Below are 26,973 nucleotides of genomic sequence, written 5' to 3'. Positions count from 1 at the left end.
GGCACAGCTCCTGCTCTGGAAGAGGCTGAGGGGCCCAGGGGGCTGCCAGAGCAGGAGCTGCTGCTGCTCTTGGGGCCCAGGGAGTTGAGCCAATGCTTGGTCTGAGTATGTGATGGAAGAGCTGCAGTGGGGTGGCTCACAGGCCTGGGGATGGGAGGTTGGAAGAGGCAGTGGGTCAGACATGAGGAGTTGCTGGAGCTGGTGAACTCCCAGCATTGCCATGGATCTGAGGCAGAGGATCCTTGGGAGGGGCTGCACCCCACGAGGCAGGTGTGAGGGGGTGGACCAGCTCTTGGGGGTGTCCCCTGGGGCTGACAGCATCATCTGGCCTTGGGGTTTTCATCATCCTGATTTCTCCAGTCCCCCAAGAACTAGGGCAAATATGTCTGGTGCCAGGATGCTGAGATGTTGCTGGGACCTCAAGGTCTGTCGTTCCCCTCTGCTCCCTCCAGAGAGGACTCCTTGCCCAGTGCTTTGGCTGAAGGGAGACCCTTGGGCACAAGGGGGCTGCAGCAGCCTGGTGCTCCTGTGCAGGCTGTGGGGAAGCAAGTGGAGCACTGGAGCCAGGGTGACATGGGGAGGTGAGGCCACTCCATGTAAGAGAAACCAGAGCTCCAGCTGGGGAGGAGGACCCAGCACATCCAGACTGCAGGAGGAGCTGTCAGGTGCCACCGGAACTGTGCTGTGTCCCCAGAACAGGACAGGGGTTACCAGGGAGACCTGGACCACCACGAGCCATGTCCCTGTCTGCTGGGGACACGTGTGTGTTTGGGGGGGGAAGGGAAGCTCTGCAGGGCACTGAGCATCCACAACTCCCTCCCAGGTGCTCTGGAGCCATCCTGGTCCCATGGATGGGGAAGAAAGGGCAGTTCTGAGGCTGCAGGCTCAAGGGTTTTGCTTTGAAGGTGCAGGCTCAAGGCTGAGGACTGTCTCCCAGCAAGGCACACAGGATCCCTGGCAGCCCCTCACCTGCCCGGGCTCACCCACCCATGGCTTCTGCAGGGCCCTGATGTGCACACGGGGTTTGGGCTTGGCAGGGCTGCGGAGGAAGGAGGCTGTGCAGCAGCGCAGGGGCTGCCTGCCCGGCGGCTGCCTGCGTGCCAGCGCGGAGCTGCCAGCCCGCGCCACCCCGGCGCTCGCATCATTCCTTCGGCAGACGCAAATGGGAGCAGACAGCCCGGCTCGAGCGGTAAAGATCAAACCCCGGGAGCCCGGGGCTGCTGTCAGCGCGGGCTGGGCGCTCGGAGCCATCCCGGGAGTGGATCCCAGGGTCTTGCCTGGTGATGCTCCTGCCAAAGCGCTGTGTCCCCGCACGGCTGCAGCATGGGCATGCTGGCGGGGGGCTGCTGGGACCATTGCAGGGGCTGGCGTGGCCACGGCCAGAGGATCCGGGGCTTTGCCTGCCCTGACTTTCCAGGCTGGGAGATGCACGGGGTACTGTCAGCACGCAGGAATAACTGGTCCTGCTTCATTCGCCGGGCTCTGCTGGCAGAGATGCTCTTGTGCCCAGCACCTCCCCAGGGACTGCACTCCGGCCTCTCCGTGGGCTCAGGGGGCAGAGGAGAAGGTGGCTCTGGAACACGGCACAGCCGGAAACTGCTGTGGAAAGGCCCCTCCAGTGCCCCAGCCTTCGTCAGCGGGTGGAAACCTCAACCTTCTCCGTTCGCCCCCGCCCCCGGCTGAGCTGGCGGCAGTGGGAGGATGAGTGAGGATGGTGCAGCCGCGGTGGCACAAGGGCTGTGGCTTGCTGGAAATCATGTGGCTGCACCCCCACGCCCGGGGAGCGAGGCAGGGGGGGCACCCCGCGCGGCTGGGGCAGGACGGGCAGCACCCACCAGACGATGTGAAGGAGCAGAGGCAGATGCCAGTGGCACCCCGGGAGCTGCAGCTTCGGCGCAGCTTCCTCACCCTCCTCAAGGGCCAAATAGGATTGGAGAGATCTGGGAACACAACCACCCGGATTCTTCACATCCCCCCTGTTTCCCACCCAGGAAGGTGGCAGCCATCGCCCCGGTGCTCACACCCCTCTGGCCCCTTCCGGACAACAGCACTGCCGCCACCGGTGCGGAGCAGGGCGGACGAGGGTCCGCGGTGCAGCTGGAGAGCAAGGAGAGGGCACCGCTAATTGGGATAATTGCTAAAGCAGGCGAGGAGCGAGCGGGGAGGGAGGTGGTGAACAAGGAGCCGTTGTGCACAGGCGGCCCAGGCACGCGGCCCCGGCTCCAGCCGACAGCGAGAGCCAAACAAACGGGGACTGTTTGGAGCGAGGGAGGACAAGCAGACGGCAGGACAGAAACCAGACCTCCGCTGGGAGAGAGCCGGAGCCAAGGGCTTAGCTGGGAGCTGGGTGCTGCACAGCCTCTCCCTGTCCCCGTGTGGAGAGCAGCCCCAGGTGGCCACGGCCAAGCATTCACCGGGGCAGGATGGTGCCATCCCTAATCCATCCCCGGGGCAGGGGCCAAAGGAGAGGATGGCAAAGTGCTGAGGATACTCCAGGCCAGGAGATGAGTGACAGCCCTTCTGCCACAGCCGTCCCCAGGACTGGAAACTGTCAATCCCGGAAACATAGCAGGAAACCAGCCCTTGTCCTAAAAAAAAACCATCGGCAGGTGCAGTCACTGCACAGGCTCGTGGCACAGCGGAAGCTGCGGCATCGCCCACGAGGCTGCTAAGGAGCCTGCGAGGGTGGGAGCAGAAGCTGCCCCTGCCTTGGCTGCTCCATCCGCAGGAAGGAGACCTGACATTTGAGCAGGTAGAAGCCTGGCTGTGTATGTGAGCTGTCCTATGTCGCAGCTGGGGCTCTTACAGCCCCTTTTCCAGGTGTCAGTGTGAGGGTTTAGCCTTGGAAGGCATGCCAGGCTGTTTGCTGCTGCCTGGTTCTGCACAGGGAACTGCAGGTTATGGCCCCTGGACACAGATTTCCACAGCATCGACCTGTCATGGGGCTGGGCTGAGCTTGGCCATGTGCGAATTGCCCTTCCTAAAGTCCAGGTGCCATAGCACAAGGCCATTGGCTGCCACTGTCCCCGTGGCACATTGTGGGTGAAAATGCACCAGCACCAAGGGGAACATCTCTGTGCTGGCCAAAGGCTCTGCCTGAGCAGGGATTTTGTTTATATGTAGGATGGAGCAGAGGGGGAGATTTTGGCACTGCCAACAGAAGTGCTCAGATCCGTGCTGCCTTCTGCTTCCTTGCACATTCAGCAGCAGCTCCATGCAGGGGAAGCCCCTGGCTCCTGGTCCAAAGCCCGTTGGGAACAGCCCACCCCCAGCCCCAAGGCTCTCGGCAGCTGGGAGGAGACGGGAAGGATTTGCTCCAGGCCAGGAAATCCTTGCTTTCTCCTCCAGCCGGGCCGCAGTGGGCAGCCACAATGCTCGCTTCCCCCACGCCGCTGCCAAGCCCCGGCGTGACCCGGGGGCGGCCGGGCCGGGAGCCGCAGGGGAGAGGGACGGAGGGGGCTGCGGGCGGGCGATAAGGAAACCGGCTCCTCTCAGGTTCCTGCAGCCCGGGGAGAGGCCGGCGGCGGGCCAGGCGCCGAACACTCCTGTGATGTCGGTGCGGCCGTGCCAGCCTGGACACTGGGTTATGTGTTAGATCCAGCCCGTCAGCCCTGAGGAACGCAGCATCCCCCTGCCAAGGGAAGAGCCTGGGATTAAGCTGGAGAGGCTTTGGGCTCTGCAGCTCAGCATCCCCGCACAGGTGCCTGACAGGAGCGCAGGCTCACCGGGCACCTGGGCGCGCCTCTGCAGCGTCGCTGTCCCCGCAGGCACCGGCAGCGCTGGGCGGGCACACCAAGCGTGTCCCCGCTGTGCATCCCTGTCCCCTCCGTGAGCCTGCAGGGCGGCTGGGGTGTCGCATCGGGAGAGCGCAGCGTGAGCGCCCCGGCGCCGGCAAAGGACGCTGCGGGGTCTGAGGAGCCGTCAGCCCTTCGGGGGCCGGGCTGTGCTGCAGGGTGAGCAGCAGAGGAGCCGTGCTGCCCCTCCGCACACAGCTGACTGCTCGGAGCTGGCACGGGGAGCAGGACCCGGCCTGATGGAGGGTGGGTGCCGGGGCCAGTACAGCCAGGTGTCCACCCGGGTGCTGACCCAGGGACGGGACACATTCCGGCCCCACAGGAAATCCCGCCCACCCAGCAGCTTAGGCAGGTCACTTCCAGGCTCTACTGGGCTTTAAATGCTGCTGCCATCCTTTGGGACACATTACCTTCCCTGAGAGGGAACCAAGAGCTGTGGAAACTCCCTGCATGCCCTGGGCAGATGTGGAGACCAGCGGGGAAGGGGCTTTGCACATGGCATGCTGAGCACAGGCCTGGGGACACAGGCTGGTTTTTGTACTGGAGTTTCCCACCCCAGGGTGTTAGTGAGGGGCTGTGATGCTCAAGGGCACAGAGAACCAAATCCTGCAGCTTCCATCAGCCCCCAAGCCCCTGGGGGGGGGCAGCTTTATCCCTGGGTCCTGATCTGTGCTCCCTATATTGCCCCTCAGACCTGCACCACGGCACCCTCATACCCACAGCCCCCCTCACCGGGTGACAGCTGAGCCCTGGTGCTGGTGACACTGATCCATGGGGTTCCCCTTATGGGATGTTCACCCCACTGGTGCCCCCCGATCCCTGTGAACTCTCCTTTCATACGCCGGGCCTCACTCTGATTTTAATGAGGAGGCAGCTGTTAATTCAGGTAAAACCTTGAAGGAAACCTCTCACAGCTGCTCTCCATGGCGGGACACTTGAGATGTCACCAAGGGAATCATCCTACGTGTGTTTCACACAGCCTGAATTTGGGAGTTGCCCTCCCATCCCCACACTGGCCCAACCTTTCCCCGTGTCCTTTCTTCCCACCGGCCACCCACGGACTCTCCTGAGCTTCAGCCCCCGCAAGGTTTGCTGAGCGCCATCATTTGCACTGGGGGCTCACCGAGCTGCCCCTCCGCGGATGTAAAACCCTTCTGGGGAGCTCCGCCTTCATTCTCCTCCGGCACTGATGGGCTGCAAAGAGCATCACCACCCTCCTGTGCCTGCGCCAGGCACTGCAGCGCCTGGACAGCGCCGGGGAAATGCTTGCGAACGGAATGGCTTCAGGAGTTTTTCATTCCTGCTGCCTGGCAGAGCCCTGGGAGGAGCTGGAACTGGGAAAGCTCCACCGCTGGGATGCCACGCAAATACCTGTCCCAGCAGAAAGAGGCTCAGACACAGGAGGGAGCCTGTGGCTCTTCTTTTTTTTTTTTTTTTTTTTTTGGTTTGTTTGTTTTTTTAAACAAAATGCCTTTTGCTGTGTGTGAAGCATCAGTGAGCTGAGGCATTCCAGGGGATCTCTGCAGTTATTGATATCCTGCAAAATCTCCCAACAGCTCGTGCTGTGGGTACAGCTGGGAGGAGACCAGAACTCATGGACTGGGATTGAGGAATTCCTGAACCTGCACTTTCCTCCTGGCTGATGTCCTACGGCTGGGGATGCTCCTGTCTCTGCAGCACCTGCAGCCCATGCTGGGAGCCCTGCCTCCTCATTTTCAAGCTTCCAGCAAGATCATGAGCCAGAAAAAAAAAAACAAAAAAAAACCCCAAAACCAAACAAACAAAAAAAAACCCCAAAAAAAACAAAACAAAAAAAAAGCAAATGAAGGTTGGCTTCCCCCCCCCCCCCCCTTTCTCCTGGTTTTCCCAGGCTCCTCCTCAAACCGCTACTCTGGAAGTAGTGTGGCATCTCTAAGAAACTCCCTCTCCATCAGTTCCCAGAACATTTCCAGGGTGGGCACTGAGCTTTTGGTTGGTTTTCCTGTTTATTTATTTTCCCCCGTGCAAACAATTGCAGGAAATTAGGCTGGTTTTCAGCCACGAAGAGCCTCCCATTAGTTCAGCTCCTCCATTTACTCAAGGAGGGCACAGCTCTGCAGCACCAAGCTCCCAGACTGGGGAATCCCACAGGAGACAACTCCAAACAAGCAGCTTGAGCTTTGGCACAGCGCCTTTTCCACCTGAGGATACTCCATCGTCTGTAAACTCTCCCAGGATTGACACATGATTTCTGGATGTGGCCCTTGGAGCTAGATTTGGAGCATTTCTTGTCAAGAAATAAAATTTTGGAACTTCAGGCTCCAGATTAGGGGTTGCTGCTCCTGGTTGGTGAGACCTCTCCTCATCTGGGGCTGCCACAGATCTGCCACGCAGGGAATGAGTGTGTCCAGGAGGGGCTGCGAGGTGGGAGCTGCCACGAGTGGGTGCTGAGAGAGCCAAGAGACATGTCCAGCATGGAGGCACCTCGGGTCCCGGCTGACACTGCTCCGAGCGGCTGGGGAGGGGTCTGCAGCCCCGGGCAGCAGCGTGTGGGATGTCCCCACCCGAAAACAGATTCTGTGCGCTGACCTTCCTGTGGGAGCCGCTCAGGACACGGGGGTTGCAGCGTCTCGGGTCCCCCAGAGCCGGCTGTGCCTGGCGAGCAGAGCTGCTCAGGAGCAGGGCTGCGCATGGGAATCGCTGCCAACAGACAAACGCAGCCTCCCGAGGCTCTGCGGGGAAAGTGCTGCAGAGCCACAGCGACATCCCCTGTGCAGGCAGGGACACGCCGGGCGCGGGCGGGCTGGGCTTACCGCAGCACACCTCGGCCGAGGATGCCTCTTTTTCTATTCTTGCTTTGGCAAATAGATGAGTTTTCCTCTGGGGAAACAGTTCAAGATGGGAAAACTGGGCAGCAGCGAGGCCCAGTAAAGGGACAGGGGCTGCTGGTGGCTTTCCTCCAGGTGACTCTGAAGTGGCAGAAAAGCCCTGAGGGGTCTGTGTGGGAGTTTTGCAAAACTTTGAGCTTTCAAATCTGAGAGCTGGGTGCTGTGATGCTGATTTGCCACAACACATGCTCTGCTGCCCCCCCCCTAGTCCTCGGAGGGAAAACTGAGGAGTGCATAAGGCCCTTCTTTTGATGCTAGAACTGCTCAGAGGAGAGTCAGCTTCTCCCCTAGATGATCCCAGGCCTCCCTCTTCCTTTCCCTCCACCACCTGGGAGGTGGTGAGTCGCTGGGTCTCCTTGCAGGGAACCCACACTCTGGGAGCTGATAGCCCAGCAGGCTTGAGGACTGAGGGATCAGTCACAGAGCAAAGGCAGGAGGGCTGAGGATTTGCAGCAGCTGCTGGCAACCTCATCCCAGGGACAGTGCTGGCAGGGGCAGGCAGGCTCCCATCGCCCTCTGGAGCTCTCCTGCTTGTTCCATGAGTGCCAAGGGGCTGGCCTGGGCAGCCTCTGCTCCTCAGGACAGGTGAGAAATATTTTCTGTTGTCAGAAGGAAGTGGCTTTTTCCTTTTGAAAGTGTGTGGGAAATGTAATTCACTCCCAGGAGGATTCAGCTGCAATTTGAGGTATTTGTCCCCAGCCTGTCCAGGAGGATGCTGTCCCATCATCCCTGAGGCTCAGGGGAGGAACAGGTTCTGCAGGGAACTGCTTGTGGGAAGGTGTTGGGGCTCTGCACAAGCCAATTTGGGGGCCTTGGGGATGGGAAGAGTGACAGTGGCTGAGGACATCCCAGCAGGATCACATGGCAGGGACATGGATCGAGCAGGGTGGAGGTTGCTGAATGTATCTTTTCTGCTGCAGCACTTCTGGTGCCAGGGACTGGCATGGGTGCCAGCATCCTTCTCCTTGCCCTGGCACAGCCATGTCCTCACTCCATCCAGCCTCACATGTGTCACCAACCAGCAGTGCCCTGGAAACCCCCCAGACCCAGCCTGGGACAGGTCCTGTTGGGGGCACAAGGCAACACCACAGCCAAGCTGTGCTGCAGGGATGAGGACCCCAGCAGAGCCCTGGGGTCTCAGGGCTGGACAGGTCAAACACAGCCAGGCAGGGGTGTGGGACCCTGGGCTGCAGAGACCTGAGGGCCCATGGGGGCAGGGAAAACATGGCAGGGGGCCTGGGGACTGGCAGGGGATACAGACCTAGTATCCCCTGCCCAGTGCTCAGGACATGTGCATGGTGCTCTGTGCCCTCTGACCAGTGCCTGGTGCACGGGATTTGCTGGTCCCCACTGTGGAATGCATTGCTCCCCTCCCAGTCCCTGCCTGCTGCCCAGAACCAGCGTGGTGCCAGTGCTGGTGCCAGTGTCCAGAGTTCAGAGCCCAGTGCATGGCACACAGTGCTGGTGCTGGTACTGTGGATGGTACTGGTGGCTGTGCTGGTGTCAGTGCCCAGTCTTGCAGTGGTGACAGTGCTTGGTGGCACTGCCTACTGCGTGGTGTTCACTGTGCACTGGGTGGTGCTGGTGCCAGTGCCCATGCTGGTGCTGGTATCCACTGCTGGTGCCCAATTCCTGGTACCAGTGGCTGGTGCTGATTTGGTGCCTTGGTATTTTGGCCTTGCCTGTTGCCCAATGCCTCTGTCCAGTACCCACCTCCCATTTGCCCCTTCCCCTGCCCAGTGCCAAGTGTCCCTGTTGGTCCCAGTGCCCCCTGACCCGTGCCCCTGTCCACTGCCAAGCGCCCAGTGCCAGGTGCCCGTTGTCCAGTGCCTGGCATTGGTGCCCCGTTCCTTGTGGCCTCTGCCCTGGGGCAATGTCCAGTGGGCTGGGCTGCGCTTGGCGCTGGGGCTGGGCGGTGGCTGGCTGCCGGCTCTGGGGAGTTCTTGTCCCGGTCTCTCGGGCCGGTCTGTCCGTCTGTGGGTCGGCCGGTGCCCTCTGTCTGTCTGTCGGTCGCTCGGGGCGGCGCCGCTCGGGGCGGTCCGTGCAGGAGGAAGCGCAGCCGGGGCAGAGCGGCCCCGCAGCGGCCGGAGCCGCGCTCGGTGAGTACCGGGAGGATCGCTGCCTCCCCCCTGCGCCCCTTCCCCTGCCCGCCCCGCTTTTTCCTCTGCGCCCCCCGTCCCGATTCCCCATCTCCCACCGCCTGCCCTGCTCTCTATCCCTCCCCCAACTGCCCTGTCCTATCCCCTCTTCCCTCTGCCTCTCCACTCCCCCGCAACCCCTTTCCTCCGCTCCTCTCCCCACTTCTTTCCCTCCTGCTCCGTGTCCCCCTAGAAATCTCCACCCCACTGCCCTACCCGCACTCTGTGTCCCACTCAGCGCCCCTTCCTGTCCCGCAGTGCCCTACTCACCCCCTGCACCCCTGTTCTGCCTCCCCCCCGGCTCCGGTGGGTCCACGTGTACAGTGTGTGGGTCCCTTGGGCAGGGAGTGGAGAGCACAGCTCTGCACTCTGCACCCAAACCAGTGGGGTGTGCCGGGTGTTGTTGCTGAGAACAGCCCCAGCACTGGCACCCCGTAGACGCCGCGGTAACACGGGCTCTGTCCCGCAGGGGGAGAGCAAAGCCAGACAGGCCACACATGCTGACAAGGGGCCGTGAGATGGATCGTGGAGTCACTGTGGAGAACCCCTACGCCAGTGTCAACATCCCGCGGGAACAGTTCCAGCAAAGCTTCATCACTCGCTACCTGAGAGATGAGCCCACCATCATCAGCAACCCCGCAGCTGTGCCCTCCTACGGCACAGAGGAGCAGACAGACCTTACAAATGGCTGGAGCAGCCCCACCATCGCCACAGACAAGTCCTGGTCCCGTCCCTACAACCCCTATGCCAGCCTGAGGTTGCCCAATGGGGACTCATCTGCCTCCTTCTACACTGTGAGCCTGGACAAGCCACCCAAGGGCCAGGAGCAGGGGGATGGCCAGCGATGTGGCTGCTGCAGGTGCTGCTCCTGGTGTCCAAAGTGCTGCTGTGTCATCTCCTAAGGGCCCTCCCTGCACACATGTGGGATGTGCTGACCATGGGATGGCACCCGGTGACCCCACAGGGACACGTGGGGCTTGGGCACGCTGGGAAGCTGTCCTGGCACTGGCAGAGCTGGCACTGCCTGGACTGACATTGCTTTTTACCAGTGAATTCTGCAGCAAAATGTGCTGGTGATGGGCACCTTCCAGGTGGGCCATGGGGTCTGGGAACCTTGAGGATAATGTGTGTCAGGACAGATGTCACCATGAAGTGACTACACCGGAGACAGGGCAGCACTGTGAGCCTGCAATCCAGCACAGAGCCCCTGCCAGTCTCCCCACGCTGGGAAACCTCCACTCTGGGAAGGTGTGGGCAGTGTCTGCCTGCTGTGGGTAGGTTTGGATGCTGGCAGCCCTGTGTGTGTGGCAGAGGAGGACATCATCATCATCATCCATGGCAGTGGAGAGGAGCCAGGGACAAGCCTCCAGCTGGCACAAGGACCCACCTCCCCAGAAGTGAGTCATCCCCCCTCCCACAGCATCATGGGGACGCTGCTGGCACCCGGCATCAAACTCCATCTGGGTCCTGCTCCTCCTCACCATATTGCCCATGGGATAGAGGGATGGAGACGGGAAAGAGAAACAGCCAAAGCATGGCTGAGTGCTGGGCTGTGCTCCAGAGCAGCACCCGATGGCACAGCATGGATGTGGGCATTTACATGCCAGCGCCAGGAAACCCCCAGCCCATTCTGTTCCTCCTGCCAGGTTTGTGGGGTGCTGGACACAACCTCTTTTCCCATCTGGGACAAGTGCAGAGGGCTGGCCCAGCTCCAGCAGTGGGGCAGCAGTTGGGCACCTTGCTGGGCACGCAGAGGCCCAGCATTCACCTTTTGCAGCTGCCTGGACTCGGAGGAATGCGGGAGGAGCCTGCTGGCTCTTCCCAGTGTGCAGGGGCGCCTCCAGGCTGGGTTTTCGGCTGGGGCTGCTGCCATCGACCTGGAACAAGCCCGCTGTTGTGCTGATGTCCCTCCGTGGTGCTGGCGTCCCAGGGGTGGCTGCTGTGCCAGGCAGCAGCTGCTCCGTGGCTGCTGCAGAGCTGCCTGTTCTGCGGGAGCCGGGGCTTGGGAGGAGTGCCTGTGTTTGCAGATGACTTCAGGGTGCTGCAAATAAAATTACAGTCCTCTCCTGCCCTGCCAAGGTGTGCCTCTTCCCTCCACCCAGGCTTTTCTGGGATTTCTGTGTTACTCCTTGCTTTCCCTGGTGGGTGTATAAGGGCAGTGCTAAAGCCTCCAAACCAGGCTTAACTGTTGCCCTGACTCATGGCAGGCTGAGCTCTTTGGCTGGTGCCTGGTGCCCCGCTGCCAGCCTGGGTCCAACAGTGCCAGGCTGCATCCAGCAGCACCCAGGCGTTCCCAGTACAGGCTGCTCCTGCTGTCTGGGGACACTGGCTGGTTCTCAGCCCAGCACTGCCAAGCTGGATGACTGTTCTGTCTGGAAAGACTTCGTGAGTCTTTGGGAGAGGCTGAGGAAGGGCCTGGCAAAGGGAAGTTCCTGGCTGGCCAGCTGGGTGGGCTCTGGGGCACCGCCCGGGCTGTCTGTGACTCCTCAGGAGTCCATCGGCAATGGGAGCCCACCATTGCTGAGAGCCCACCACTGCCTGGAAGCCCATCACTCATGAAATCCCACCCCCCTAGGATATACTGGGCTGGGGCGCCTGTGGCTTGGCAGAGGTTTGGCCCTGTCAGTGTGGCCCCCCCGGCCCAGGTCCCGCGGTGGGTGGCCGGGGGTGTGCGGTGGCAGGGGAGGCTGGCAGGGACACAGCCCCACGGTGTCCGCCGTGCACAAAGAGCTCTCTTGTTCTCCCTGCCCTGACCGCGGCAGTGGGGACGGGCAGATCCACTCCTTGTTTGCTTTGGTGTCCCCGCTGCCAGCCCTGCCCTGCGCAGGGCACGGACACGTCACCGCCGGAGCCGCAGGGCGGGGGAGCCCCGGGGCTCTGCGGGACGCGCTCGGCTGGGGGACGGAAAACTGTCCCCAAGGGTGTGCGGTGCCTCGGGCACAGCGCAGGGCGACAGCGGCCGGTGCCAGGGGCGGCCGGGGGCTCGGGCAGGGCAGGGACGGGCAGGGACGGGACGGGACGGGCAGGGACGGGACGGGCAGGGACGGGCAGGGCAGGGACGGGCAGGGACGGGCAGGGCAGGGACGGGATCCCCGCATCTGCGGGTGTCACCGCTGCCCCTTGCCGTGCCACATCAGCCGTGTGTCACCGCTGCCCCTCGCTCTGCCACATCAGCCGTGTGTCACCGCTGCCCCTCGCCGTGCCCAGCCCCGAGGCGGTGGCAAACACGGCGGGAGCGGCCGGCACTGCCTGCCAGACAGCCGGGCAATGATTAAGCTGGAGAAGCAGGAAAGGGGGGGTGAGCAGGGGAGGGTGCAGGCTGGGCTCCAGACCTCGCCAGGGCTGTGATGACCCGGGCAGCTCCGTGCCGAGTCCTCTGGGTGCTCCCCGGCTGGGTTCACCTTTCCCAGGTGCCCGGGGGTGCAGAGGTCTGTGCTGTACTGGGTGCCCGCCGCCTCCTCCCACCGGAGCGTGCCTGGCGGTGCAGGGCTCCGGCTCATCCCGAGCAGACCTTTGCTCTCCCTGGGGGTGCCACTCCCTGTCCCGTGGTGCCGAAGGTCCCTGCAGTGTCCGGGGATGAGTCCTGGGAACAGAAAAACACGTTTTCCATCCATGTGTGTCGCTGCTGATTGCAGATCTGCCTCCCTGAGGGCGGACCTTATTGCTCCACACAACTTCCTGAAAGGAGCTCTAATGAGGTGAAAGTTGGTCGCTTTCCCCAAGCAACAAGTGACAGCACAAGAGGAAACGGTCTTAGGTTGTGCCAGGAGATAGGCTGGATATTAGTAAAAAACTTTCCACTGAAAAGGTTCTAAAGCCCTGGCACAGACTGTCCAAGGCCGTGGAGGAGTAACCATCCCTGGAAGCTTTAAAAAAATATGTGGATGTGGCACTTGGGGACATGGGTTAGTGATGAACATGGTGGTGGTGCTGAGTTGACATTGGACTCAATGATTTTAAATATATTTTCCAACTTTAACTATTCTATGGTTCCCTGTTCTTGGATCCAGGTGGGCTTTTGGCAGGGCTCGTAGTGTCCTCTGTGTCAGCATGGCAGGGACACAGCCCCTGTCACCAAGGGCCCCCTGCCCCAAGCCCTGCCTATGCTGAGCTGGGGTGCCCAGCAATGGGCAGAAGTGGCCAAGGGCAGCTGGGCAAGCCCCTCAATGGGACACAGCTCTGCTGGCCTCAGGGAGGGACATGAGGGCTGATGGGCAGGGGCTGGGCGGGGGCTGGGCAGGGGCAGGAGGACAGGCAGGATGGGGGTGTGTGTGTGTGTGTGTGTGTGTGTGTGTGTATGTGTGTGTTGAGCAGGAGAGGCAGGCAGAGAGGTCATTGCCTCTGAGCAGTGCCAGGGGTACCACCAGCTGTGCACAGAGCCAAGCCCACTCCTCTCACCCATATAAGATTTTTGGCAGAGCTCCCTATGGGACTGCACTATTCCTGTCCCTGTGGCAGGTGAGTGTGCCAGCACTGTGTTGGGTGGAAGGAGAGCTTGGCAGCTTTGGGACAGCCCCAGCCCCAGCTGCCTGCACAGCCCTGGGCACATGGCCCTGGAGGGAGCACGCTGAGCCTGCCAGGAGCCAGCTCTGCCCTGGCTGCCAGCACCCAGGGGCTGCACCCCAGCACAGGCAGGCACAATGCTGCCCCAGCATGCCAGGCACAGCTGGAGTCCCACACAGCTGGATCCTGATCTACACAGGGCACATGGCCCTTGCTCCACCTGGGCCAATGGGTTTGACCAAAACCAATGTCCCTGGCATAACCCTGCCCCAGACTGGCCCCACCAGCCTGTGCTTGCCACCAGTCTGGCAATGAGAGGGCAGAACTCTGCCATGGGGGGGCCACCCCCGTGCCTGGGGACCCAGGGGCACACACAGCCTGTGTACACTGTCTCAGGAAGCGTGTGGCAGGGCTGGATCAGGATATGTCGGGATATGTGCCCCAGAGGTGCTGTGCTGCTGGAGCTGCTTCCTCGCTCGCAGGCACCAGTGCCAGGGGGTGAGCCCTTCTGCAGAGCCCAGTGATCCCGTGGGGATCTTCCTTTCCAAAACCCCCAATTCCTTCCCTGAGGGGTGCTGGAAACATGGCCTGAGGGCTGCTGGTGAGGAGGCAGCATGGGAGAGCACTGCCTGCCTCCCTGCCTGCTCCTGCCTGCAGTGGGAGCTGCTCCCTGCTCCTGTTCCACATAGGAACACTGCCAGGTGTCCTGGCTGTCCTGCCCTGCCTCCAGGATGGGCTTTTCTCCTCCAGGACCTTGGGCCCAGGATCTGTCCCCCCACTACGCTCCCCTCCTCAGTCTGTAGCACCCTCCATGCCAAAGGTGGGACAATGCTGCTGGACCACAGGCAGCTGTGGGGACAGAGTCTGGCACTTCCCCAGCGTTGTCACCTCCCCTGGGTCATGCACCTTGCAGGTATCCCTGTGGGGTGCTGGGGTGTCCCCAGCCTGATGCTGAGCATTGGTAACTCAGCCTCCAGCAGCAGAGCCTGCAGCCCCACAGGGAAGGGCACGAGCAGATCACGGACACACTATCCCCAGGCTCCGGGTGGGAGCACCAGCCCACACGTGGGCACAGCCAGCCTGCACCAGTCCCAGCCCTGCCACCCCAGCGTGCCCTCCCACCCCTGTCACAGCTGTCCCCATAGCCCACACCACCTGGGGATGCGTGGGCTGGAGTGCCACGGGGTGTCCTCTGGCGGATATCTGCCCGGATCTTCTTGGCTCTGAAGGGTGGCCCAGGACGTGGAAGACCCTGCTGCTGCTGCCCAGGTGCAGACAACATCCAAGCCCTCTGCCCACGGTGGAGCCCAGAGCCATTCCTGGGCTTAGATTTCAGAAGTCTTTGTTGTTCAGGTGCTTGAAACCCAATCTCCTGGGCTTGACTTCCCTGCAGCAGATCCAATAGCACCTGTCCCTGAAAGGTGAGCCCATGCCCACTACCACGGCCGCTGGCAGCCACAGGGACCTGGCTGGCAGCTCAGGCCCCCGATGCTCCCCACAGGACTGCCACAGCCTCCCGGGACAGCACAGCCCTTCTGCCACCAACCCTGAGGCCCTGGGAAGCATCTCAGGACAGGTAGGGATGGGGGGATTGGGAGGAGGGGAGGAGAGGGGTATCTGTGCACCCAAACACTTTAAGTTACCTAATGAGAGGAAACGGAGTCTTGGCGGCTTCCAGGAGGAGTTTGCAAATACACTGGAGGGGACCAGACTCCACCTGAGATGAGGCTGGGCCCCCTCAGACCCCTCCCCTCGAGCCTTCGTGCCCACCCCCCTGCTGCCTACAGCTGTGCCAGCACAGCCCGGGGCTCGGCAGGAGTGGGGCTGTGCCTGGTCTCCAAGTGTTCTCCAGCCCACACAGCCACCTCACTCCTGCTCACCCCATGCTCACCCCAGTCCCAGGCCGCACCCTGAGCAGGCTGCTGAGATCTAGTCAGTCCCTGTTCCCTGCAGAGCTCCCAGCGTGGCACTGGGACAAACACATCCCCCATGGATGCAGGGACACCGCAGTGCAGCGGCAGCATCCTGCTCTTCAGGCAGAGCTGCTCACGGGGCGGGCAGGGATGCTGGGCAGGGATGCTGGGCAGGGATCCCGCTGCTTCGGGGAACCCAGCACACGGACCGGTCCCACATGGGTGCACCCAGCCCTGTGCCCCGTCCCCAGCCATGGCTCACACCTCCTCTCACCCCTCCCCAGCATGTCCCAGGCCGGCGGCAGCCCCCGGGCCGAGGATTTGGGGCCGCGTGCCGGGGCGCACTCGCGCACCCCGAGCCGGGGCAGCCAGCGCGTCGAGTGCATCGTCTGCTACTCCTCCTACGACCTGGGCGTGCGGCTGCCGCGGCGCCTCTACTGCGGCCACACCTTCTGCCAGGCGTGCCTGAAGCGCCTGGACGCCGTCAGCAACGAGCAGCGCTGGATCCCGTGCCCGCAGTGCCGCCAGAACACGCCCACGCCGCGCGGCGGGGTCACCATGCTCGACCTCGACCTGGCCACCTTCCTGGCCGTCAAGGCTGACAAGGAGCAGCCGCGGGTGGCCGGCAGGGCCCCGCCCGCCCTGCCCGCCAAGGGCCCGGGCAAGGAGCCGGCGGTGACCGAGCAGCCGGCGGGGCCGCGGCCGGAGCCGCTGCGCCCCGAGCCGCTGCCGCCCGCGCTGCTGCCCCGGCGCGGCTGCTGCCGCCTGTGCCTGTGCTGCGGCGTCACCGCGGCCTTCGAGAGCTGAGCGGGCAGCCGGGCCCTGGCACTGCTGCGGGCACCTGTGCCGTGCTTCAGACCCGCGTGTGGGCTGCGGAACTGGGGCTGTGCTGGCAGCCTTGAAGGGCTTCAGCCTGGGCAGGGCTTTCCTGTCCATCCTGTCGGGATTTGGGGTGCGGCAGTGGGGAATGCTACCACCCCCTAGTCCTGCCCATCTGCCCTGCTGATGTCTCAGAAACCTGGTCCAGCCATCACAGAGGTTCCCTGGTCCCTGAGCACGTTTCCCTGTGCACGTGGCTCTGCAGGAAGGACAGTGGTGCTGAGCAGCCCCCAGGCAGGGGCAGGGCCTGGCACAGCGATGCCGTGGGGCACATCCAGCGCCTCAGGAGCTCTACGTCTGCTCAAGACACTTTTGGTCCTGCTGAGCTGCACATCCTGGTCATGTTCGTTGGCAATCCTGGCCGGGGCAGGCCCTGCCTGTGGCAGGTGGGGGAGAAGTGACCTCCCCCGATGGATTGCTGTGCCATTTGCATGAGAAATTTTGGCATTGGGATAGCAGGATGGTTGAAATGGAGGACAACAAGAGTTGTTAGGAAGCCTCCAGTGTTTGTGCACATTGCTCTGGTGTGGAAGGAGAGCTGAGCTCAAGAAGCTCCTGCTTGGCCTCGAGCTCTGTGGCTCATGCCAGGTTTGGCTTGTCCTGCCTGACCCTTTCCTCACACACAGCACACACAAACCCTGCCACTGTTTTTCAAGTTGTGTCCTGCTGCCTGCATGGCTTTTCCTGCTTTCCCTGCCTGACTCCACACCAGGGTGCAAGGACAAGAGCCCAGACAGCTGGTCTGGGTTAACAGGGGCCAAACTGGAACTACTGGAGGCACACACGGTGATACTTGAACAGCTCTTGGGCAGGGCTTGATGATGCCTGGAACAACTCCCGTGGTTCTTCCTCAGGGCATCTGTTTTCCATGTGGTTTATGAGATTCTGCAATACTCCAGCACCAGGACCCCCCCTCAAGGCTCAGCAGGGGACCCCAGCCTGTGCCTCCCTGGAGCTGGCAGGGACCTTGTGTCTCCTGGGCAGTCCTGGTGCTTGGATGTTCCCTGTGCTGGGGGCCAGGGCTGCAGCCAGAGGATTCCATCAGCCATGGACAGCACCTACTCCTGCACAGGGCTCATGCACAATTCTGCCACTTGGTGTCATCTGCCATAAAAAAGTCCCAGCTGAGATGTTGCCAGAAGAATAAACCTGGAGTGCCCCAGGGCAGACAGAGGTATGGTATGGTTCAGAAATCCCATGTGAGTCCTGCCTTGGACCTTTAATTACCTGGGAACATGCAAGAAATTAAAGCCTTCAAGGAATGGGTAAGAGCTATCCCTGAGTCCCAATGCACCCTCCCCTCTATTGCTCAATTTCTCCCCAAAGACTCAACAGTGGGTGAAGAGTGCAGCTCTGTGCTCAGCCCAGCACCTTTGGGTCCCAGCTTTCCCACAGAGCAGGGTGACTCAACCCATGGCATTCTGTCCCACATTCCATGTCCCCAGCGCCAGAACCACTCTGGGGGCTTGACCCTTCCTTCATTCCTCTGTGGATGTCCTCCTGCTCCCAGCCAGTCACTGGGATCATCCCTTCCATCACTCTAGGAATGCTTTTGGCATGCTGGCTGCACCCCCTTTGGGCACCTTGGGCAGAGCAGAGCCAGTGCTGAGGCCTGTGCCCTGGGGGGCTCCTCTGCTGGCACAAGCCACCCGAGCTGTCCTGGCAGAGCAGCTGCTCAGAGCAGCCTGTCCTGTCCTGTTCCATGTGGAGCCCAGAACTCAGGAAGAGGCATCTTGGAGAGGGAGCAGGAAATGGGTGGGTGGTGCTCTGGCTGGGGACAGGGACCTGGGCTCCTCCTGCATGGGTTCTGGGTCCCCATGCTCCAGAGAAGGGGCAGTGGAGGACCCAAGCACTGGCAGCATGAGGAAAAGGGCAGTGGTCACAGTGCTGGGGTACAGGACCCCACGTGTCCCCAGCCTGCCACTACAGCAGGTGCAATGTGGATGGAGAACAGGAGTGGGGCCAGGCAGGAGCATGGGCTGGTGTCTGGCCATGTCCCTGTCAGGGACACCTCTCCTGCCATGTGCCATCAGGGTGACAGCCAGGGGCTGCCAGAGGAGCTGAGTTTGCAGGCTTTTCAGCCTCCTGGGCTCTTTGTGCACAAAAACTGGAAATAACCTTGCTTTTAATCGTGGTTTGGGTTGTTGGCATGAATGTTGCACTTCTCACCTGATTTCAGATGGATGCAGGCAGTGGGCAATGCAGGTCCTGGGGAGGAAGAGCATTTTGGACTCTCTCAAAATCCAGGTCTCCATGTAGCCTGTGGCTGTGGGCGGGATGAGCTGGGGCTGCAGCTCCACATGGCAGTGGGTTTGTGCCCTTGCCCTGGGGCTGGGCTGGGCTGGAGGATTCCTCTGAATTATTTCCAGATGGGGATTAATGCAGCAAAGCGAGTTTGCTGCAGGATAGATCAACAAACCAAAGCTCCTCTGGATGCTATTAATAAACCCTCTGCCTGCTGCTTCTGTCCCAGATTTGAGAACATCCTAGCCTTGGCCTGGGGTGCAACTGTGCCCTGCCTTGCTGCCCATCCAGCCCCTCTGCCATGGGGCAGAGGGACAGGGATTGCTTTGGGACCATGACCACTGGGGCCCTGATGGATTTGAGTGGGGACAGTGTCCCTGCTCTGGGCCCTCACTCTGGCTGTAAGTGGGATGAGGTGCTGCCAGCTGTGTCCCCTTGTGCCCCAGTCCCCACTGAGCTCTGCCAGGGGCAGTGGCACTGGGAGGTGACACCTCTCCTCCCCAGCTTTCAGCAGCTGGGCTTTGGGTGGCTTTGAAGCAGAGTGGGTGTAAACAGGGTGGAGGCAGACTTTGAGCCCTATGGAACTGGCACTGCCATGCCAAAGGAAGGGCAAACCAGTTTGGGGTGGCTGCAGCCCATCGAGCTCACCTTTGCCATGCTTCTCATCAGGGGGTTCCTGCATCATCCTCCATGAGCACACAGACATGTCCCCCTTCTGGGAAGGAGGAAGGTGGCCCATGGGATCTAATCCCACCTCATTCTGGCATGGCTGGGTCTCCTGCCAGGGACAGACAGGGCTTGGACAGGGGCTAGGCTTACCAGGGTAGGCTGTGGTTCCCAGCACAGCTCTCCACTGAGAATCCCTGGGCATGGTGGGACAGCAGTAAGATGGAGCAAGACCTGCAAATGACATGATTTTGTCCCAGTTACATTTTTTCACAGTAACCCAGCCACTTTTGGGGGTCCTTGGCCTATACACCCCTCTGTACCTGGCTGTTGGGGCAGCATGCCCACGGGAGGATGCAGGTTTAGCAATGGATCTGGATTTGCTCCTTTCCAGCTCTCCAGCCTGCAGCACACACAAGCAGTTAATCTCAGGCCGTGCAGAGCTGGCTCTTACCTGGCTGGAGCGGTGCCTGGCAGAGGGAGGGACGTGGGCATGGTTCCACACCTTGCAGGGCAAGCATCACTGCAAAAATATTTACTGAGAAAAGGGCAGCTCCACCCCGAGGAAAACCGGGTCCGGGAGCGGAGCCTCGAGCAGGTTTGCAGCTGGGTGAGCAGCGGAATGAATGCGAGCGGCTGCAGGGAGACGAGCGCTGCCCGGCTCCTCCAGGCAGCAGCGCGGGGCTCGGCCGAGGGCAGCGGGCAGGGGCTGGGCGCGGCGGGCAGCTCCGGGGAGCCTGTCCGTGGGGGCAGCCCGGCACCCTCTGTGCCTCGGGGGGCAACCATGGGGCGCTGCAGGCTGCCCGGCCCCGTGCTGGCGCTGCTGCTGCTGCTGTGCCCCCCGCCCTCGCCGGCCTGCCCGGCCGCCTGCCGCTGCTTGCCGGGAGAGGCGGACTGCAGCGAGCGGGGCCTCCGGGAGGTGCCCTGGAGCCTCTGGGCCAACACCAGCAGCCTGTGGCTCGGCTACAACTTCATCACCGTGCTGGGGCCGCGCTCCTTCCCTCCGCTGCCGGGGCTGCGGCTGCTCAGCCTGGTGCACAACCGCCTGGAGCTGATCCACAGCCGGGCGCTGCTGGGGCTCGGGGCGCTGCGGGAGCTGGACCTCAGCCACAACCACCTCACCGTGCTGACCCCCGAGACCTTCCTGCCCCTCTCCAGCCTGGCCAAGCTCAACCTGGGCAGCAACAGGCTGGGGGAGCTGGAGCCAGGGGTGCCGGGCGCCTTGCCCCAGCTCCAGGCACTTCTCCTGCAGGACAACCCCTGGGTGTGCAGCTGCAGCATCCTGCCCCTCTGGCGCTGGCTCAGCCGCAACAGGGACAAAGTACGAGGTGAGTGCCCAGAGGGACGCGTCCCCACGCCCCCTGCCCATTCCGTGCTGGCTGCCAGGGCTGAGGCAGGGCCCAGCACCCGGGCTGCTGGCTGGCTCAGGGCTTGGGTGGTCAGTGCCCTTGGGGTGGCGTTGCCCAGAACCCGGCCTGAGGTCATGCCAGCTGCTGTGTCTGCTTGGGTGGATACACCCCTGGGTCTCAGCTGGTGCCCACATTTGGGTTCTGGTCACCAGCAGGGATTGCCTGAAAAGGAGGGCTGGGCAGTGTCCCAGTGACAGGTGCCCAGCACTGTCCCCAGCAGTGGCACCAGTCCTGCCACATGGCACCTGAGGGGGCAAGTGGAGCCTGTGTGTCAGGGTGCACATCACTGCTGGCCCATCCAGGATTCAGTGCCTTCAGCCCCTTCCCCAAAGCCTTCATGAACCCAATTCTGATCCTGCATTTCTTCCCCCACGAGCCCCATTGAAAGACAGCTCTGCCAGCAAAGTCTCTCTCACCATTGCTGCTGTCTCCTGCTTGCTTCCAGCTCAGAGGTGTGACTGCACTTGTGCTGGGTGGAATCCTCTGTGGTGTCTCCAGGCTGGATGCTCACTTCTCCCCACATTTGTCTTCTGGGAGCTAGTCCCTCCCCCTTGTCTGGCCTACCTGCCATTCTGTCCCAAACCCATCTTCCTGTGCTCCCTCCAGAACTGTGCCCACATCCCATCCCATCCCATCCCATCCCATCCCATCCCATCCCATCCCATCCCATCCCATCCCATCCCATCCCATCCCATCCCACACAGGTGAGTCCTGAACCTCACCTTTCCTCCTCTTCGTAGCTTGACACAGGTGATGTTGGTGACTCTGGCCCCTGTCCTCCTGCCCTGGTGCCACCTGTCCCATGCAGACCTGCCATCCTCCCTGTCTGGCCTCTGCCTTTCCCAGCTGCCCAGTGTGCCCTCCAGCACTGCTTTTCTCTTCCAGAGAAGAGTTTGCTCCTCTGCAGAATTCCGGAGCAGCTGAACCAGTATCCCATCATGGCCTTTGGTGATGAGTCCTTCAGGCAGTGCCAGGACACCTTGATGTCCCCCGAGCACTACATCTCCTTCTTCATCATTGGACCCTTCTCCTTCATCGCCAGCATCTTCTTCTGCACCTTCCTGGGCTCGCTGGTGGTGTTGTGGCACAGCCTGCGCCGGGAGTCCCACTGCTGGAGGAGACCCCGTGTCTGCAGGGTGCACTGAGGGGGCTCAGCCCAGCTCTGCCCTGCCCAGGCTGTGCCCATCCATGCCCTCTCCAGCTGCCTGCACCCACCTGCTGCAGACTCGTCCCTGGGGACCAGATGAGGTTCTGTTCCTGGAATCGCCTTGGGTTTCCTCAGAATCCCCCAGGATGGTGCCAAGCTGCCTCTGCAGGGGGGAGCAGCCTCCAGCTCAGCTCCCTGCAGCCTGACCACAAATGCTCTCAGTTTTGGGAGGTTCCCCAAAGCCACCTTTAGATCTGCATATCCCCCTCCTGGGGCATCCAGGTGATCCTTCATCCCTTGTCCTGCCCCCTGTGCTGCCCAGTCCCCTCAGTGTGCATTTAGGATGCCCCTCATGCCTCACTGTGCCTTTAGGTGCAGCCTGGGAGTCCCTGTGTGCATCCCAGGACACATCACATTCCTCTTGGTGCCTTTCTGGCCGCCTCAGGAGTCACCATTTGCCTTCAGGTGCAGCCCAGGAGCCTCTGTGTGCCTTTCAGTTTGCTCCTTGGGCCTTTTGGTGCCCCCTGCACCTTCTGACTGCCTTCAGTGACCCCAGCAGCCTCAGTGCTTTTTTCTCTGCCCTCAGAACTCCTTGGCTTGGTGTTTCCTTTACCCAAATGCCATGTTTGGCTTCTGTGTCCTGGCAGGCATTGTTTTTCTTTTAGTGTACCCCTGAGCTCTCTGTGTGCCTTTTGGTGGCCCTGAAGATCTCTGGGTGGTTTGGAGCATTCCAAAGCCTTCATGGGGCTGCCAGACCATCCCAGGCCTTTTAGTGTGCTGCCCAAGGACAGGACTGGTTGCAAAAAGCTCCTTTTGATAGTTTTTTTCCATTGAGTTGGGAATGTTGGTGCTGAGAAGGCTCAGCCAGCAACTAAGGCCTAGGGTGAGGCTGAAGTTCAGGGTGAGGGCCAGGGAGAGCTTTGAGCTGCCACTGATGTGGTTTGGCAGAGGAGCTGCCAAAGGATGGGTGAGGCTACAGTGGTTTTTCCCTCAGTAGCTTTTCCCTAGGCTACAGCTCATCTCAAGCCAAGATATAGGGCTAGCTCAGTGTTGAGAGTGGGGACAAACAGCCCTTTAGAGGGGCCCTTTATAGCAGCCCTGGCTGCTGCTTCACTTCCCATCACCCACAAATCAGGGCTGGGGCTGCCCTTGCACCTCCCTGCCCTGCTGCCTCCTTCCCTTTCCTGTGGAAATGCTGCTGGAAATGCTGAGTGAGTGTGCTGGGAGATGGCCTGGAAGGATCTGGAGCTGTGCTCCAGGAGAAAGCCACAAGCTGGGGTGACAAAAACAACTTTCAAGGAGAAAGATCAGCCCTTTTTGGCCTGGTCCCTTACCCACTGCAAGATGATCAGAACCACAATGTGATGCTGTGACCACCAGCCTTGTTCACACCATCTCCTGCCCATCTAAGAGCTGGGACCTGCAGGGATGTGGCAGGAGTCAGTGCATCATTTGGTGGGCTCTTGGCAAGGGTTCAGTAAATCACACAGAAATAAAGTGAATGTCACCTCAGTGGTGGGTTGCTTCCATTTTTATTTTTAAGGGAGAAACTAGCCCCATGTGCTGCCACATGGCCAGATTCCTACTTCCTCCTCTGTTGAGGGGAGGGTCTGCAGGGAGCTGCTGAAGGCAGCATCTGCTCCAGTGCTGCCAGCCCTGCACCTGGGAGGGCTGCAGGAGCTCTGCCAGCATCGTTGTCTTGCCTTTTCCAGGAGCAATCCCAGTTCTCCCAGACCCTCTCTAGAGAGTGTTCAGTTGTTCCCAAGAAGGCCTGGGCTTCCCATTTGGAGCTAGGACCTTGTTTGTCATTCTGCATGGCCACCTGAGCCCTGCTCCTTCCCTCAGACCATCCTGAGCCCATGGAGACTGGACTGGAGGTCTCAGCACATGGGGAAGGTGCTGTGGATGGGTGATGCTCCTTCATCCTTGGGAGACCTTCCTATTTTGGAGATCACTTGATGGATCTCACTATGGATGGGCTGATGTGTGGGGACTTCCTCAATGCCTTCATCACTGCAGTCCATCCCCTCTTGCCAAGGCTGGCCTCACTGGCCAGGCCCCACACTGGCTCCCAGGAGATGGGGAGCCCAGCAGTGGCAGGGGACTGTTTTCCCTAGGATGGAGGTGGGACAGGCCAGCTGCCATGGTTCTGGTGTTTGGACAGCTCCAGACTGTCCCCATCCTCTCCCTGCAAGGCCTGTGCCCCATCCTGGCTGTCCAGGCTTTCTGTCATCTGAGTATCCCAGAATGGGGATGCCCTTTCCCTCCCAGTCTCCTCTATAGTCCCTGGCCTTTCTCCCTGCTGCTTTCTCCATCCCCTCCTCTCCCTCCACTGCCTGCAGACCCTGCCACAGGCTTGGCTCTGATTCACTCCCTGCCAGCTTTGCCAGAAGTCAGAGACAGAAAGAGGCACACAACTCTGGAATAAACCACTTCATGATCCAGTCTAGACTTTACTGAGCTCTTGCAAAAACGTGGTATTAATGTAACATTGACGTATAAAGTAGAATGGGTCCGATTTCTCAGCTGGAGCTAGATGAACTTGATGGAGCCACAGCAGTCAGTGGGACGATGCTCACAGACCTCAGCTGCCATGTGAAAATCCTGCCCGCGGGGGCAGCCTGGGCCAGGGGAAGGCAGTTCGTGCCGCCGGGGCTGGGTGCCACGCTGCGGGTGAGTTTTCCGTGCGGGCAGGAGACGGGATGTGATGCTGCCCGTGCGCTGCTCACCCTCGGGGCCGCTGCCTCCCCCCACTGCCGGCCCAGGGGAGGGTGCACAGGGTGGGCTCGGGGGGAGGAGGGCAGCAGAGGGATGGGTCGTTCGGTTTCCTTCTCCCGAACTGGGATCTGCTTTCCACATCTCCAGGTTCAGGCGGATGGACACCGCCGTGAGCTGGGACTTCAGGGCTGCGGCGGGAGCTGCTGGCAAGCTTGAACTGCAGGTGGGGGTGTCAGGGGAGCCGCCGGTGCCGCCCGTGGTGTCCCGACAGTGCAGACAGGCTGGCTTGACCGCTGCGGCACCGCAGCGAGCCGTGACCAGCCAGTAGCATCTCTCCTTGCATTGCTGGTGCTGAGGCAGTGTGGAGCTGGGGTAGAGGTCAGTGCAACCATCCAGAGCCATTTCCCGTGGAGAATTCCTGGCCAGGAGAGCTGCTGTGTGAGTGCTACATGCTGGCCGTGGCCAGGTCCTGGGGATGTGTTCTGTGCAGGAGAGGTGGGAGCCGGGGTCTTGGCTGGCAGCCCTCGGTGGGCTCCGGAGTACCGCGATGAGCACAGGGGTGTGGGCTGCAGGCGGGAGCTCTGCTGCTGCAGCCGGACCACGGACAGGAACCGAGCCAAGCCACGGGCCGATGGCAGGGAGGGGAAGAGGTTCCATTTCCTGCGAGGAGCATAGTGCACATCTTCCAGCCCCTGCGGCAGGAACGTGTGCCCAGCCTGCCGCACCAGGAGCTGCCTGCTGGGACCCTCCAGGCGGTGGGAGACGTGGAGCACACATCCGTGTGTGCTCAGAAGGCTGCAGCCTGTTGAGCACGTTTGTGGCGTGGAACCAGCTCTTCCCTGCTACCATGGGAGAGCAGGCACCGTGTGCCTTCTGCAGTCCTTTCCCCTTGCACGGAGCCAGTCAGTGGCAATTCTGATTATCGTGGCACTGTTTGAAAGCAATTGTCTCTGTACAGTGAAGTCCAAACCTTGTCCTGGTCCTGCCGTGCTTCCAGGGGCACGAGCATGGCAGCAGGCCTAGGAAGGGAGGGAGATATACAATGGAGTCACTGTGTATGGATGAAGGATGCTTTCCTCCCATCTCACCCGGAAGAACCCATCAGTGTCCCTTGAAAGGCAGTCCTGGCTGTGCCTTCCTACTGTGTTGGGCAAGGACTGATGGCCCTCGGGGAGAAGGTCACACCACAGTGCTGACTGAGGGGTCGGAGAGGTTGAGCTGGCCAGTTATGTCGGTGGGGTGATACTGCTGCAACACACAAATAGACAGACAAGGAGAAAGAAGTGTTAGGCAGTTCTGGCACTTGTCCCCGCTGCGACTTCCATCCCATGTGTCCCTACAGGATATCTCTTGGGGGTGAAGCAACGCCCTGAGAGCTGCTGCTGGCTGAGGTCCCCTTTCCAGCACCATCCATGCTTGTGCAGAGGTCGTTGCAGACGCTCTCTAAGCACCCTGGAGCTGGGCAGAGGGGACACCCAGGAGCACGGTGCAGCTTCTGCAGAGCGTGGCTGCCACGTCACCCGCTGAGCCAGGCCCTCTGCTCTGGGAGGGCTACAAAACAAAGCCTGTGACTCATCAGCCCAGCCCACGCCTGAACCTGTGTTTGGAGGGTCTGACTGGGTTTTGGCACCTCTCTGGTGCCAGATCAAGCTGTGCTTTGAGGCCAGGGCATTTCACCTCCTTGCTTGAATGACCCTGCCCGTGAGTATCCTTTCATGCAGGTGAGATGTGTGGTGTGGTTGAATTGTGATAGTGTGACATTGATTGCTAATGTGAAAATACAGCCTATGTTGGGGATGTGGCCTGGATTTGGGGTTCTGAGCTCCTTGCAGATGGGAGGGCTTGGCATGGGAAAGGCCATGGGAGAGCCATCCCCTGCTGCAGACCCATCAACAAGTAGGGGGGAGAGCAGAAATATCCATCAATGGGCAAGAAAAAAAGGTCCTTCCTCCCCAGGCAGGAATTTACAGCTGGGCAGTTATTTCCTCTCTTCCTCCTTCCATACTCCCTTCCTCTCCCAGCTCCATTTTCCTAACTACAAACCCTGACCTGGAAGCTCTGTCCAGCCCTGCTGTGGGAGCGGGTGGCCCAGAGCATCCTGTGCTGCTCTCTGGGCTCCTAATCCGGTGCCAGGGCAGGAAAGGGTCTCTGTGGGTCTCATGTACTGCAGCACAGACCATCTCCAGTGACATTTCCCAGCCCTTGCACCACCCTGCCCAGGAGGGCTGATGTTTTGAGGGGCTCCAGGGGGGCTCCTCGGTGACAGATTTGGTCGATGGTGGCCGTGGCCTTCGCGGCGCTGCCGGCAGGTCTGGCACTGTGGCTACCCTGTGTGCTGCACGCCCTGCCTCCTCCTCCTGCCTCCTGCCACTCCCTGAGCATTGCACAGGGTCCTTGGGGCTGCCCTGCCCAGCCCAGCTTTGTGCTTCCCGGGACCCCTTGGTAGGAGCTGCTGGGGCAGGACCAGGAGCCAGTGTGCTCCCGTCTCTCCAATGCCGTGCTGGGATGTGCTGACACCCAGGGAGCCTGTCACGGGATCACCCTGCCACTCAGGCACTGGCTAAGATCCCAATGGAGCCCCTGGCAATTCCTGACCATGGGCTTGCCTTGCTAAGGGGCAACAGCTTGGCCATCACCTGTGGGCACAGAGAGTGGCCGAGGCCATCCTGATGTCACACTGCCACCCTGGGGGAGC

The 26,973-nt window shown here is 61.2% G+C and overlaps 4 protein-coding genes across 9 annotated transcripts in view; 3 read left to right on the top strand and 1 right to left on the bottom strand.

Annotated features, from left to right (window-relative positions):
- Window positions 1-8,454: 8,454 nt before the first annotated feature.
- LOC306810941 (uncharacterized protein) lies at window positions 8,455-9,712 on the top strand. 2 transcript variants are annotated; one of them, XM_079324105.1, is made up of 2 exons: window positions 8,455-8,760; window positions 9,269-9,712. In XM_079324105.1, the coding sequence occupies exon 2, from the start codon at window positions 9,297-9,299 to the stop codon at window positions 9,699-9,701; it is 405 nt and encodes a 134-aa protein (XP_079180231.1). In that variant the 5' UTR covers window positions 8,455-8,760; window positions 9,269-9,296; the 3' UTR covers window positions 9,702-9,712. The 2 variants fall into 2 exon arrangements, with proteins under 2 accessions (XP_079180231.1, XP_079180230.1); XM_079324104.1 differs by having other exon boundaries at window positions 8,455-8,764; window positions 9,290-9,712.
- Window positions 9,713-14,683: 4,971 nt separating this feature from the next.
- Window positions 14,684-16,022, top strand: RNF224 (ring finger protein 224; the record flags this gene model as incomplete). Its single annotated transcript, XM_079324567.1, has 3 exons — window positions 14,684-14,723; window positions 14,804-14,878; window positions 15,500-16,022. The coding sequence occupies exon 3, from the start codon at window positions 15,501-15,503 to the stop codon at window positions 16,020-16,022; it is 522 nt and encodes a 173-aa protein (XP_079180693.1). The 5' UTR covers window positions 14,684-14,723; window positions 14,804-14,878; window position 15,500.
- A 3,766-nt stretch (window positions 16,023-19,788) lies between these two features.
- On the top strand, window positions 19,789-21,558 carry LRRC26 (leucine rich repeat containing 26; the record flags this gene model as incomplete). The annotated part of the gene is made up of 2 exons (XM_079324572.1): window positions 19,789-20,332; window positions 21,299-21,558. 2 exons carry the CDS (start codon window positions 19,789-19,791, stop codon window positions 21,556-21,558), a joined length of 804 nt encoding a protein of 267 aa, XP_079180698.1.
- A 2,423-nt stretch (window positions 21,559-23,981) lies between these two features.
- The window catches only part of GRIN1 (glutamate ionotropic receptor NMDA type subunit 1), a gene marked incomplete at its 5' end in the record, with an annotated part of 39,213 nt that continues 36,221 nt past the window's right edge, over window positions 23,982-26,973 (bottom strand). For 4 of the 5 annotated variants that reach the window (XM_079324032.1, XM_079324035.1, XM_079324036.1 and 1 more), the window contains one exon: window positions 23,982-25,526. In XM_079324032.1, coding sequence (XP_079180158.1) covers window positions 25,458-25,526 — 69 coding nt within the window. In that variant the 3' untranslated portion in view covers window positions 23,982-25,457. The remainder of the gene's footprint in view (window positions 25,527-26,973) is intronic. The other variant, XM_079324031.1, reaches the window with a different exon arrangement.

Source organism: Erithacus rubecula, assembly GCF_903797595.1.
Source record: "Erithacus rubecula genome assembly, chromosome: 21".
NCBI lineage: Eukaryota > Metazoa > Chordata > Aves > Passeriformes > Muscicapidae > Erithacus > Erithacus rubecula.
This window is presented reverse-complemented; position numbering and strand designations above follow the sequence as displayed.